Source organism: Pollachius pollachius (genome assembly GCF_949987615.1).
Source record: "Pollachius pollachius genome assembly, chromosome: 1".
Lineage (NCBI taxonomy): Eukaryota > Metazoa > Chordata > Actinopteri > Gadiformes > Gadidae > Pollachius > Pollachius pollachius.
In genome coordinates this window covers 5,072,230-5,085,882 of record NC_136934.1, presented here as the reverse complement: position 1 = coordinate 5,085,882, position 13,653 = coordinate 5,072,230, and the positions used below count along the sequence as shown (strand labels likewise).

Below are 13,653 nucleotides of genomic sequence, written 5' to 3'. Positions count from 1 at the left end.
TTCAAAATGAAAACTGTCTCGAGCAGGATTTCTAGCATCAGCTATTTCGTGTCCAATGAAAAAGATGTGTTGCTTTGAATGTTTGGACTAGCAGAGACAAAGTCCCGCCGGGAGGGAAAACAAACGGGAGCCATCTGATCCTTCACTGCACCCTGTGGGTCGGGGTCAGGCCGCCATAGAGGACAGAATACATGTGCGGGAAACAGCTCCTTCTTTTAGACCAAACAAGCATGTTTACTCGACATGTTGCTCCACTCCTATTGTCTTGTTTTCCCCCTGCTCCGTCTGTTTTGGCGGTGTTGTCAACAGAGCCGTCCAGGTCTTTTCTCTACTCCACAAGGTCTTGTGTCTCGTGATGTCGTCACTCTCGCTTCCTTCCCTCGTTCCCGCTCCTAGTCCTTGTCCCCTTCCTTGTTATCCAATTAACTGCTTCCTCAGTGCCTCAGTGTAACCTTGTTGTATCTCCTTTCTCCCTCTCCACTCCTCGTCCTTTCAGACACTCAAACACTAACAATATTCAAACACTACAAAAAAACGCAATCATTTTAAACTGTGTACCCCTTTATTCCTGCATTACAATGAATAAACACAATGGCCTCTGGTTTCTGGGTATAAGCAAAACGAAAGGGGCAAATTGCTATTTGGACAGTGCTTGAATAATTACAGTGGGGCAAAAAAGTATTTAGTCAGCCACCAATTGTGCAAGTTCTCCCACTTAAAAAGATGAGAGAGGCCTGTAATTTTCATCACAGGTATACCTCAGCTATGAGAGACAAAATGAAAAAAAAAATCTAGAAAATCACATTGTCTGATTTTTAAAGAATTTATTTGCAAATTATGGTGAAAAATAAGTATTTGGTCACCTACAAACCAGCAAGATTTCTGCCTGTCACAGACCTGTAACTTCTTCTTCTTTAAGAGGCTGTTTACCTGTATTAATGGCACCTGTTTGAACTCCTTATCAGTATAAAAGACACCTGTCCACAACCTCAAACAGTCACACTCCAAACTCCACTATGGCCAAGACCAAAGAGCTGTCAAAGGACACCAGAAACACAATTGTAGACCTGCACCAGGCTGGGAAGTCTGAATCTGCAATAGGTAAGCAGCTTGGTGTGAAGAAATCAACTGTGGGAGCAATTATTAGGAAATGGAATACATACAAGACCACTGATAATCTCCCTCGATCTGGGGCTCCACGCAAGATCTCACCCTGTGGGGTCAAAATGATCACAAGAACGGTGAACAAAAATCCCAGAACCACACGGGGGGACCTAGTGAATGACCTCCAGAGAGCTGGGACCAAAGTAACAAAGGCTACCATCACTAACACACTACGCCGCCAGGGACTCAAATCCTGCAGTGCCAGACGTGTCCCCCTGCTAAAGCCAGTGCATGTCCGGGCCCGTTTGAAGTTTGCTAGAGAGCATTTGGATGATCCAGAACAGGATTGGGAGAATGTCATATGGTCAGATGAAACCAAAATATAACTTTTTGGTAAAAACTCAACTCGTCGTGTTTGGAGGAGAAAGAATGCTGAGTTGCATCCAAAGAACACCATACCTACAGTGAAGCATGGGGGTGGAAACATCATGCTTTGGGCCTGTTTTTCTGCCAAGGGACCAGGACGTCTGATCCGTGTGACAGAAAGAATGAATGGGGCCATGTATCGTGAGATTTTGAGTGAAAACCTCCTTCCATCAGCAAGGGCACTGAAGATGAAACGTGGCTGGGTCTTTCAGCATGACAATGACCCCAAACACACCGCCCGGGCAACGAAGGAATGGCTTCGTAAGAAGCATTTCAAGGTCTTGGAGTGGCCTAGCCAGTCTCCAGATCTCAACCCCATAGAAAATCTTTGGAGGGAGTTGAAAGTCCGTGTTGCCCAGCGAAGGCCCAAAAACATCACTGCTCTAGAGGTGATCTGCATGGAGGAATGGGCCAAAATACCAGCAGCAGTGTGTGAAAACCTTGTAAACCTTGTAAAGACTTACAGAAAACGTTTGACCTCTGTCATTGCCAACAAAGGGCATGTAACAAAGTATTGAGATGACCTTTTGTTATTTACCAAATACTTATTTTCCACCATAATTTGCAAATAACTTCTTTAAAAATCAGACAATGTGATTTTCTAGATTTTTTTTTTCATTTTGTCTCTCATAGCTGAGGTATACCTATGATGAAAATTACAGGCCTCTTTCATCTTTTTAAGTGGGAGAACTTGCACAATTGGTGGCTGACTAAATACTTTTTTGCCCCACTGTATATGGGATGCATGTGGATTTCAGCCATTGGTATCAATGCAAGGAAAGAGAAAAATAGAACAGCATGTTGGCGACATGGCCCAACAGTCATCTTCAGTCATATTGAAATGACTGTTGCCATGCCAGTTGAGGCTGAGAGGCGTATGAAGGAGAGGCGTTGCATCATATCTAAAGACGGCTGGGCGTGCTCACTCGCGTGCCAAAAACCACAGGCCCCAGTCTCATTCCCTAGTACTACAACTCACTGGTTCATACAGCATTCATTCACTTCCTCACGCAATCTGCGGACAGGACACAGCAGCGAGTGACACTGTCCATTAAAACACAGAGTGAGGACTTGGGGGAGAAAGCGTGTGGAGGAAAGAAACACATTCCTCGGCTTTGGGAAAGGAAGATAAGTGAATCTAGGGACCACAGAAGCCCGCTCTGCAGATGAGATATGACAGGTGCCAGTAGAGCTGCCAGGATGGCTAATGGACGCCAGAGAATGACAACAAATAAGCGAAACCAAAGGAAATCACTACCGCTATTCACGACCAATATTATTATCCAAACATACAAATCAGAATGTGTGACCGTATGAACATCATGATAATCCTTACACAGTTGTTATAATAATAATAATAATAATAATAATAAACAAATAATGTGGCAAGAGGACATTACAAGTTAATTGGACTTCTGTCGGTAACGTGCTGAGTGGAAACGCTGCACCCAGGCACAGCAGGATTAGCTTGAGTACTGCTGGAACACATCACAGAGCAAGCACTGGGATAGATTACCCCCTATCTTCTCTGCACATATTCCTCTAAAACATGTATGTGCTCACTCAGTGTGCATGAAGCAAGGATTTGGAGAAGAGTCTTGGAACAATTGATTCTAAACTCAATGCCACCTCTCCCTCTCCCTCTCTCTCTCTCTCTCTCTTCTTTTGCTCTCTCTCCCGCTTACCTATCTTTCTCTCTCTCTCTCTCTCTGTACGTTTTATATTTTTATTTTTTCCTTTCCACTGGACCCTAGCCTGCAGATGGGTTCTGTGGGAAGGCTGTGAAGAATATTTAAAATGAGAAATGCTCTTTGTCTGTCTACCCTGGAAGCAAATGAGTGAACCAAATACAAACAGACACACACTGTATATTATTCTCAGACTGACAAACAAGAGAGCATTTACTTGTCATTTCTTTGACTCAAAGGTAATTAATACCCTGACAGTTTCACTTCATTTAAATCATGTAACATCTATTTCAGGTCCTGCTGAAGGAAAGTATTTGCCAAGAAAGCTGCCCTAGATTTTTTTTATAATTTATTCATTCTGTACAGATAAAAAATTACTAATTCCCATTGCATACATACTCACACATGTGTACACATTGAATCACATATCAGACAAAAATAACTCATGCTGGTGAGTCAAATTACAATCACTGTGCATTTTTCTCAGTAGCACCCTCTAGGGGCCGGAGTTATAGCAAATAATTTTTCAAACAACAGCTATTTTCATATGAGATTAGTATAAGAAAAGGTTTAATATCTATACCATGCCAACTTCTGGAAGGATGGTTGAAAGCTAAGGAAAGCGCAGAAGCATGGATGGTCTCAAGCACATTTTGGCAGCAGAATTATACCTGTGAAGCAGTCACCACATGATACCAGAAACCATATAAGTGATTGATTCCTAAACAGTCGGATCCCAGGTGAACCCGCCTTCACCCCTTGGCGGCAGTGGCGAATCCAGCCAATGGATAGCCAGGAGCTTTTCAAGTAGCACAGCATCATGTACGTATAGCGTAGGAACCAGTGGGTTAGCATGAGGACGTTGGTCAGATGGGGGGAAGCTGGTGTGACGACTGGGCGTCCCTTGGTCTCCCCAGCCTCTTTAGTATGAGCCCAGGCATAGGATGACAAAGGGAAGGCCATTGGTCACAGGACTCCAATGAACCTCTTGGCTGGTAGTAAGCATGCTTTGCTAATAGTGACTACACACGCGCGCCTCGGTTCAGTATTTCCAGGTCTTGAGTGGTAGGAAGTGTTAAGGTTTAGACTGTGTTAGGCAACATTGCTGCATTGTCTACCAAAATGAAGGAGGTCAAAAAACAATGTAATCTCAAAATCTAATATAAATACAGATTATTAAAGAGAGAGAACATAAATATGAAGAAAGATATCAAATCTTGATTTATAAAGGTTAAAATAACTAATTTAGTAAGATGACCCTGCTATCATAATCACCTTAAGATGACAGTCCCTTAATAACAAAATCCTGCTTATCTATAGCCTACAATTTTAAATAGCAATAACGATGTCACGTCCTGATTTAGTAGTTAAAAGGTGTGTTTCATTACAAGGGGCCAGAAGCCAATGTTTGAAAGCAGCACATTCTATCTTGATTGCACAAGAAGGCCAGTGAGAATCAGCCATGAGATGTAGCAGGTGGATTTACGACAGTGTTTACTACTAGCTAAGGACATAAACCAGATCTTTATGACTTCTATGGACAGTTGCGGTAGACTCCATGAGAAGAGATGAAAGCATGAATCACTCTCTCAAGAGTGCACAAGGCTACGCATACAACCCGCACTAAGATCACATATAGGCATAGGTCTTCTCCTTGGTATTGTTTGTATGTTATTAGCCCTGGACTATAACACAAATTAGAATATGTTATCAATTAAATGGAAATGTTGGAAATATCTGTTAAATCTGTTAACATTTTAATTAAATAGTTTTGCTAGCAATGCTGTTATACTACCACAATCATTAAAAAAAACATTTATAGAGATAAGGACTTACACCTGGTGCATTGGAAGCTATCCCATACACAAAGGATTTTTACTTAAAATTGTTTTCAGAAAAAGAGCGCAGTGTGTGTGTATGTGGTTACGTGTGTTAGTGCATGCATGCACGCGTATGTGTGTGAAAAGGAAAGAATAGGTAAATTAGGAGAGAGAGAGAGAGAGAGAGAGAGAGAGAGAGAGAGAGAGAGAGAGAGAATTCGATTTTGTTCTTCATGCAAATCTAATTGGTTCTCTGGCTCAGAAGCACACTGGAAACTGAGATCATCGTAATGCATTGTGACAGGTGGTGGGAAAAGCCTTTCCACAAGCAAACACTGGCATAAACACAAAGTTAATAAACAACTTAATGTGCACCCACAAGTGTAGATCTACACATGTTGTTGTGTTAACCATGTGTTCATTAGGTTGAATGTGTTCGCCCCAGGCCCTGGGTTGCGTGGCAATATGTGACACAGAGAGAGATGGTGTCGTCAGGTGTCTTCTGAAGATCTATGGGAACCAGGGAACCATCCCCACGCACCCAGCGCCTGGGGTCCTGGTGGTCTACACTCCAGAGTCAGACAGCCTGGGTTCCTAATTCTGAGAGGATAGCCAGAATGTCCCCCCCCCCCCCCCCCCCTCTCTCTGGTTGGGGCCACAAATAAAGAGTTGAACCCAATTAACCCCTTATCGCACCACTAATAAAGCACCAGGTGTGTGTGTGTGTTTGTGTACGTGTATACGTACCAGTTATGTGTGTGCGTGTAGGTTTGTGTGTGTGTGTGTGCGTGTGTATGTGTTTATATACCATTTGTGTGCGGGTTTGAGTGTGTGCGTGTGTTTGTGTGTATGTCCCAGTTTTGTGTGCCTGCTTGTGCATGCGAATGCATTGTATTATCGCGTCCCGCAAACTGCCAATTGTCATTCAAAAACAAAGACGGCGTCGGCCTTATCGACTCTGCGCCCGGCAACCGCCGTGGGCTTGATTGCGGATTGGTCCTCGTGAACTTAAAGCATCACTCACGCGTGTTGATCTTCTGCAGGGAGATGTGCTTCTCCAGCTGCCGCCTTAGCTTCACCTCGGCGCCGTACTTCCCCGTGGTGCCGTTGTCCGCCAGGATGAAGTGGGAGTGGAGGCTGTTGAGCACCGTCAGCTTGCTCAGGGGGTTGGACATGGTCTGGTACGGCCGCACCACCTGGGACCCGCCACCGGACGGCAGACGACAGGAGGAGAGGACAGAGGGAAGGACAGAGGGAAGGTTTACATCTTTTACATTGTGGTGAATGCAGGCCTCTGAAGACCATCTCCGTGGATGGAGCCATGTCTTCTATAATATCCGACTCACTGATTTTTAATGGAGATAGGGTTAGAAAGTGTTCAGCCAAGTCGAGGTGATTAAGGACAGATTCATTAAGCATTGAACGGTAGATGCCGAACTCATGAACACACTTACCCACTTAATACCCACACTTTAGCACTTTAGGACAAGATTCAACTTCTAGTGAACTAAAAAAGTGTTCTTTTTTAGCATTCTTCTTCCGGACTTGAATGAGCCCGCGTGTGTGTGCCGTTAATGGTGCTGGGTTTGCAACAGCATCTGTTTCATTTACTTATACGCAGTGTCATAATCGCACAATAGATTCTGCTTACTCAGCATGACAGCTAATAGGCTGTCAACAGAAATGTAGCAGCCAGTGAGCTGTGTCCTGCAAGATGCATTACTAATGGAATCGCAGGCCATCATGTAACTAGGCACACACACACACACACACACACACTCACGCACGTACACAGACACACACTGGATCATGTAAGGCACACACACTGACACTCACACACAAACACATGCACACATACAAGCAAACAAACACACAAACACCAACACACAAACACGCACACACACAGGCACACATACACACACACACACTAGGCTTTCTGGAAGCAGAATCCAATTAACTGTCTATGCTATTTACTGCTATTTGTCAGTTCTCCCATAGACACAAAACAGACCGAAACACACCCACACACACCCACACACCAACCTACATCTTTCCCCACTAGATCCTCCTGGTTCTCGACTATCCCCCAGGGAGCGATGCCGATGGTACAGATCTTGCCCCTCGACTTGGAGGCGTGGTCTTTCAGCGCGTCCCCCACATGGCGTATCACTCCTTTTGGTGGGAGGGGGGGAGGGAGAGGGAAGGCCGTGACAGGGTGCGTTGTCGGGTAGAATAACAAGCAGACATTTAATTGAAAACGTTTGTGTGCACGAATGTGTCGACACAAGTAAGCACACAGATGTATGTGTGTTAGCACACCGGCACACATGCACGTTTGAAAGCACACACACGCTCAGACTATCACACACACACACACACACACACACACACACACACACACACACACACACACACACACACACACACACACACACACACACACACACACACACACACACACAGAATGGGTGGTTCCTGGGAATATGTATGCGGTCCCTAGAGGACTGACAATTATACCTAGAAGCCATCTTATCCCCTCGCTTTCTCTCTCACCTCCTGACACTTATTCCATTTTCACCTGACAACAAGGCATTCCTCTATCTCTCTCCCTCTCCCCCTCTCCCTTTCTCTCTCTCTCTCAACCTCTTTTCTCTGGCTCTCTCTCTCTCTGTCCGTCTCCCTTTCTCTCTCTCTCTCAACCTCTTTTCTCTCTGACTCTCTCTCTGTCCCACTCCCTTTCTCTCTCTCTCTCTCTCTCTCTCTCAATCTCTCTCTCCTCATGACACCGTGGCATTCATTTGCCCCTCTCTCTCTCTCCTCCTGACACCATGACATTCCTACCTCTCTCTATCACCCCCATCTATTATTCAGCTCTCTGGCTCTACCGAGCCCCCTTTTGTACCCATTCTGTCACCCAAGCACTACACTGTATCTCCCCGGATGACAGGTATTGAGGTTTTAAAGTGAATCATTCATTCATTCATAAAATTTAAAGATTGATGTTTTCGTGTGTTCAAAGCTATGTGGCTTTTATGATGTAAAATACACATGCATACAATAGTAGTACAGGCAGTGCCAATGTTTTAAGGATTCAATTAAACGCTTGGGAGGCAGTGCAGTGTTCAGAGACATCTGTAGTAAAACGCGGCTCCCGATCCAGTAGCTTTTGCAATAGACGACGATGGATGACAATGAGGGGAATTTTGTTCAGAAATAACATGAGAAATCACAGATGATTAAACAAATATACATATATAAAATAAATGGAAAAAACGATATTTTTAAATCATTTGAAGGATCGAAAGGTGTACTTGTGTACTGTCTGGTGTAAGGGACGCAGACAAAATAAATCATAATAATAAAATTTCCAATACAAAGCAAGCAAAAGAATATAGCCCTGCTCCATTCATGCTCTGCCTTCTATTCTCCGTTTTAGGTGCCACTGCTTCCCTATAAAACCCTGCGCGCTTTAGCTCCTACCTGAAGGACCGTATTCGTCCCTAGTTTCTTCCTCTGCCCCTCCGGTCTTAAAAGCTTGACTTCTTTCAATTCCAAAAGTTAAAAAGAAATCAACATGAAACGGAGCGTTCGTTAGTTATCGAGCGTCCTTTCGGCGGAATAGACTTCCACCTGTAATCAGGGAAGTCAATCTTGCTGCGAAATTCAAATCCAAACTTAAAACCTACCTTTCTGCCCTCTCATTTGGCTCCTCCCGCAGCTCTCATTACAGCTCAATCGACCGGTTAGCCAGCACTAGTCTACCCCTGTTCCCCGTAGGCGCTAGATTAGAGTCTTCCTACATGTTCCTTGTCCACCCTGCCCCATCTGACCGTAATGCTGTCTCTGCTTTTAGTGTGCTGAGGACATCACGACTGGACGGTCCCTGAAAGCTACCAGCCTGCTCACCAGTTAGCCCCCCATTTTTGTTATATTGCTTTTAGCTTGCTTGTAATACTACTTCCTAAGCCAATTAAGGCATACATCACACTCCTTACCATCCCTGGAAGGAGGGATCCCCACTTACAAATATTTATTCAGCCTTTCCCTGAATAAATACAGGTTTAATAATAATGATGATAATAATAATGAACCAAACATTCATGCTCCATGTGCTTTGGGCATTACCCTTTTACACTATAAGTCAATATTGTTAGGAGTAGAAGTAGGAGTTAGTGGAGAGGCCCAACCATGTGAGGTTGCCCTCCGGCTGCCTACCTGTGTTGACCCCTCCGGTGAAGATCCAGGCTCCGGTGGTCATGGCTGCCTTGATGAGGCCTTTGCCGAAGACCTGCTTGAGCTTGGGCTGCAGCTCAAAGTTCTGGAGGCCCCCGTGGACGGAGATGAGCAGCTTGGGGAGCTCCAGCTGCCACTCCTTGGTCATGAGGTGGAGCAGCAGGTCCGGCTTGGTGTCGTAAGACACCCGCACGTACTGGAGGAGGAAGGGGGGTGCAGGGGGAAGAAGATGGGGTTATGGAGGCACACACACAGGCATTAGAGCAGTCCGCTGAGCATAACCATTGGGATGGTACTGCAGTCAGGCTTTTAGCTTTTAAGGGTACCCTACCCCCACAGACAAAGACACACACACACACACACACACACACACACACACACAGAGACACACACCCGCATGCGTGTGCACACAAGCACACACACACACACAGATATTATTATATGAACACACACTGACACATACTTAGACACACACACACACACACACACCCACACATTCTTTCCACGTGCACTGTTAACATTTAGCGTTTGCGTAGTTTTTTTACACAAGCGCACACACACACACAGACACATCAATCTTTCCATGCACATTCATTGTAACTTTGAGCGTTTGCAGCTTTCTAGACAAAAAATTCAAATTGTGGGCTTCATCAAGGTACCATGGTTTGTTCTCATTATCTTGATTATACCACTAACAGGGTGTTTGTGTTATACTGGCAGCACATTTAGTCAATGAGCATGATTAATGTTTAAAACAAACGAACTGGAGATAAACTGTGTCTGAACCCATTAATCATTCAAACCATGTATCAAGACATTAACTGTGATGGATTTCTATTAAAGTAACCACCTATTTGACTGCAATTTTACCATGCAATATTTATGCCTGGGACATTTATGATTCTTTCAAATTTAGAAAAGGTGAGAGAGCACACACACCCTAACGATAGAGGGAGATAAATGTAATCGGTTGGGGGGTGAGATGGTGTGTGGGGAGGGCAATTTGGCCCGAACAGCACACCAACGATTCTCTTCCTGCAACAACCTGGCCCTTATCTCCTAAACTGAAATCTTTCAAAATGCAATCAGTACATATTGAACATTGATGAAGCCCCATTCGGGAATAGGGAAAGGATTGTCTGACCGGACAGGCTTTGCTGACCAGAGTAGGAAGGGGATAGAGGGCACAGAATCAGGCAAATGATTCTCTAGTGTGAACCCCGGATTAGAACTCAATCACTGAATAACATGCATGTACATGGCGACTTGCAGGTGTGTGGGAACATGATGAGACGTATTTAATAGTCTTAGAGGTGAATGTGAACCATAACATATTCTACAGTGAGGTGCCTATAACTGTCTATCATTAAATTCCCATTGGGCTCAAATAGTCCTAATGTATCCCGTAGCGTCACTGAGTCACTGAGGCGATGTTTCCATGGAGATGGCGGAGGGTACAAGTACATAGAGGGACTTGACATCACATGGACCATTGGCACACCTACTATGGGAATGGCCTCCTTCATCGAGCCACTTCTAGTCCCATCTAAGACAAGCAGTCTGCCAGGTTACAACTGATTGCATGTGTGATATTCCTAACACCTTTCCCATATGTAGACCCCTTCCTTTGTTCTAGGAGTTTTCACCCATCCGGGACTCTGCATGTGTTCCTGCTTTAACTTTGGTGTAATTTAGCCCAGGGCAGTATGAGACGGTGCTGAAGGAACAAGGTTCCCCTCAGGGTACAATACCGAGACACAAGGCCTTGGAGGGAGATTCTGAAACGTGGCTGTTTCTCTCCACTCTCTTCCTGCTGTGGACGTCAGTGCATTTAAGATTACCATGTATGTAAAGAAGGCACCGTGCACAATTCCAGCCGTCCGGTCTGGGTTTATAATCTGGTTGAATATTCACCATGGCTTTGTTGGAGTGTCCCCCTCCTTGGAACTCGATGGTGCCGAAGGCGTCCGTGGGGCTGAGCTGTGTGTGCTTGCTGATGGACCATTTCTCTGATAGGCTGTCATTTTTGGCAAGGCGCTCCGCCTTGTCGTTCTGACTGGACGAGATGCCCGGCGGCAGGCCCACATGCTGGCCTATCAGACGGCCGCAATAGCACCTAAGAGAAGGGAGGGACAAAGAGAGTGAGACGAGCAGAGTGTGCAAGAGAGAGATACAAATAAATAGGGTCAACGTTTTAAATAGGCTGATTTATCACACCAACACATTCAAATTGCTGTGGAGGCCTGGGAGGAAATACAAAGAAAGATGTGTGGAGAGGGAGAAATGTATAAAGAGAGAGAGAGAGAGATGCCCCAAACTGTACAAAAACTTCTTTTTGAAATTTTACTTTTTACTTTTTTTGGGGTTCTTTAGTTTTGATTGTCAATGTTGACATTGAGCGTTCTTCTCCTGGTAGAGACGAGCAGTGAGACCGACTCTGGAGTGCGGGCAGCTCTCAGTGTGCGCGTGTCTCCTGTGAACATCACTGTCTGCCTTCAGCCTTACTTGGATACGTTTCACCCTCCTCTGTGTCAACAGAGGATCTGAGTGACACGGTGCCATGTGGTTTCTGGTGTTCTGCCGGAGAATACACGGAAACCTTTTGTCTGGTGAGACAGTTGGAGTTAAAGGAACCCCCTGACAACCGTCGTCGAGGGCTCTTTGATTCCGTCCAGTTGAAGTTTCCCGTTGTTAGACGAAAGGTAAAACAAAATGCACATCGTGCCGTCTCACAGCCGCATTTCCCACGGGAGAACCCGCCAGTGTTGTGTGAATGTGTGTGTGTTGGTTTAAATCTGTATTTGAATTAATTTGCACGTATGATAACGCCCCCCTGAGCACCCTATCCCCATGTGCATGCGTGTGTTTCCTGGACTTTATTGGCCATGCTAGTGTGTAATTGCAAACATGCATCTGCTTTGCCTGCTGATGTGCCTAAGTACTTGTTTTTTTACGTGTTTGCATTGTGGCGTTGTGTGAGCGAGTGTGGGTGTATTTGTGCGTGTGTAAATGACACATACGCTACAGTCCTCAACGTGCTTTCACTGAACATTCGCTTCATTGACACAAACACTGTTTGTAAGACGATTTGTAATAGAGAGACTGCTTTCGGTGTAACCTTTTAAATGATGAGCGTTAAAGATATAATTGGCATATATTCCCTCTCCTCAAATGCTACTTTGTCCGTCAGACCGCTGTTTGTGATATTTAACTGGTAGGCAGTAGGTGGTTGTTTGCATTTTCCCCTCATTAGGGCCGATGGCCACCTGTGATGCAAATGAAGGTCAACGCGATGTTACTTTGAGGCATGTTTTCAAAGGTCACCAGTGCGCATATCACCGCTGTTCTTACTCACTCGCCTGCTCCCCCGCATGGAACAGGACACGCCATTAGCTGACTCACGTGTTATGCCTTCTAAAGTCTTCCATGATATAATTGAATTAATACGAAGCAGTTTACATGAATAGCCACGTCTCCCTAATATCCCCTGTTGGAAACAACCAGACAATTATTTCTACAATGCTAAACAAGGGCTGCTTTTATTTTTGAATTCATGTCCTTTTATTTACATATGTCTGGTAAATTGGCCGATAATTGGGACCTTGCTCCAGAATAATTTCCAATAACAGTAACAGTAGCACTTAAAGTACCAGAACTGTAAATTAAAGTACCAGCATAAGTATCAGTACCAGTTACACTACCAGTTCCAATAACTGTTAACAATTACCAGTAACATAACCAGCAAAAGTAACAGTTACAATACCAATAGAATTAGCCGTAACATCATCAGTAACAGTACCAATACACTTACCAGTACCAATACCAGTACCATGACGATTACCAGTTAGATTACCAGTAACAGTACCAGTACAATGACCAGTATAATTACCAGTAACATAACCAGTAGAAGTACACGTGTCAGTTAGATCAGTAATCAGTACCAGTAACCAATAACAGCAACAGAAACAGTATTCTGCTCAGTGCATTAACAGGATGTGTGTGTGTATGTACTCACCTATGGTGGTCTTTGGCGCTCACTATGATATGGACACATTCTCGTTTGCTGAACACTCTCTCTATCCATGATTTCTGTGCCTGTGGAAATAAGCGAGAGAGAGAGAGAGAGAGAGAGAGAGAGAGAGAGAGAGAGAGAGAGAGAGAGAGAGAGAGAGAGAAGAAGAAGAAGAAACCAGTCAGTATTGTCCACGGACGTCCTGGGCTGACCCCTGAATACCAGAGTGAAGGAACACACACAGAGGAATACTGATGACCCGCTCCTCCAGAGCACTCTCCTGTAGAGAAGCACTTTCACCCCATGGAGAGGTTCAACTCTACTTCATAGCAACGGCTGCCTGGCGACACACGTTCGGAATCCCAGCGTC

At 44.7% G+C, this 13,653-nt stretch overlaps 1 protein-coding gene across 1 annotated transcript in view; it reads right to left on the bottom strand.

The window, feature by feature from the left end:
- trpm3 (transient receptor potential cation channel, subfamily M, member 3) overlaps nt 1–13,653 on the bottom strand; it is a gene marked incomplete at both ends in the record, with an annotated part of 106,434 nt that overhangs the window by 49,277 nt on the left and 43,504 nt on the right. Inside the window, 5 exon segments of the mRNA XM_079750609.1 lie at nt 6,063–6,234; nt 7,086–7,210; nt 9,254–9,467; nt 11,186–11,387; nt 13,287–13,366. Coding sequence (XP_079606735.1) covers nt 6,063–6,234; nt 7,086–7,210; nt 9,254–9,467; nt 11,186–11,387; nt 13,287–13,366 — 793 coding nt within the window.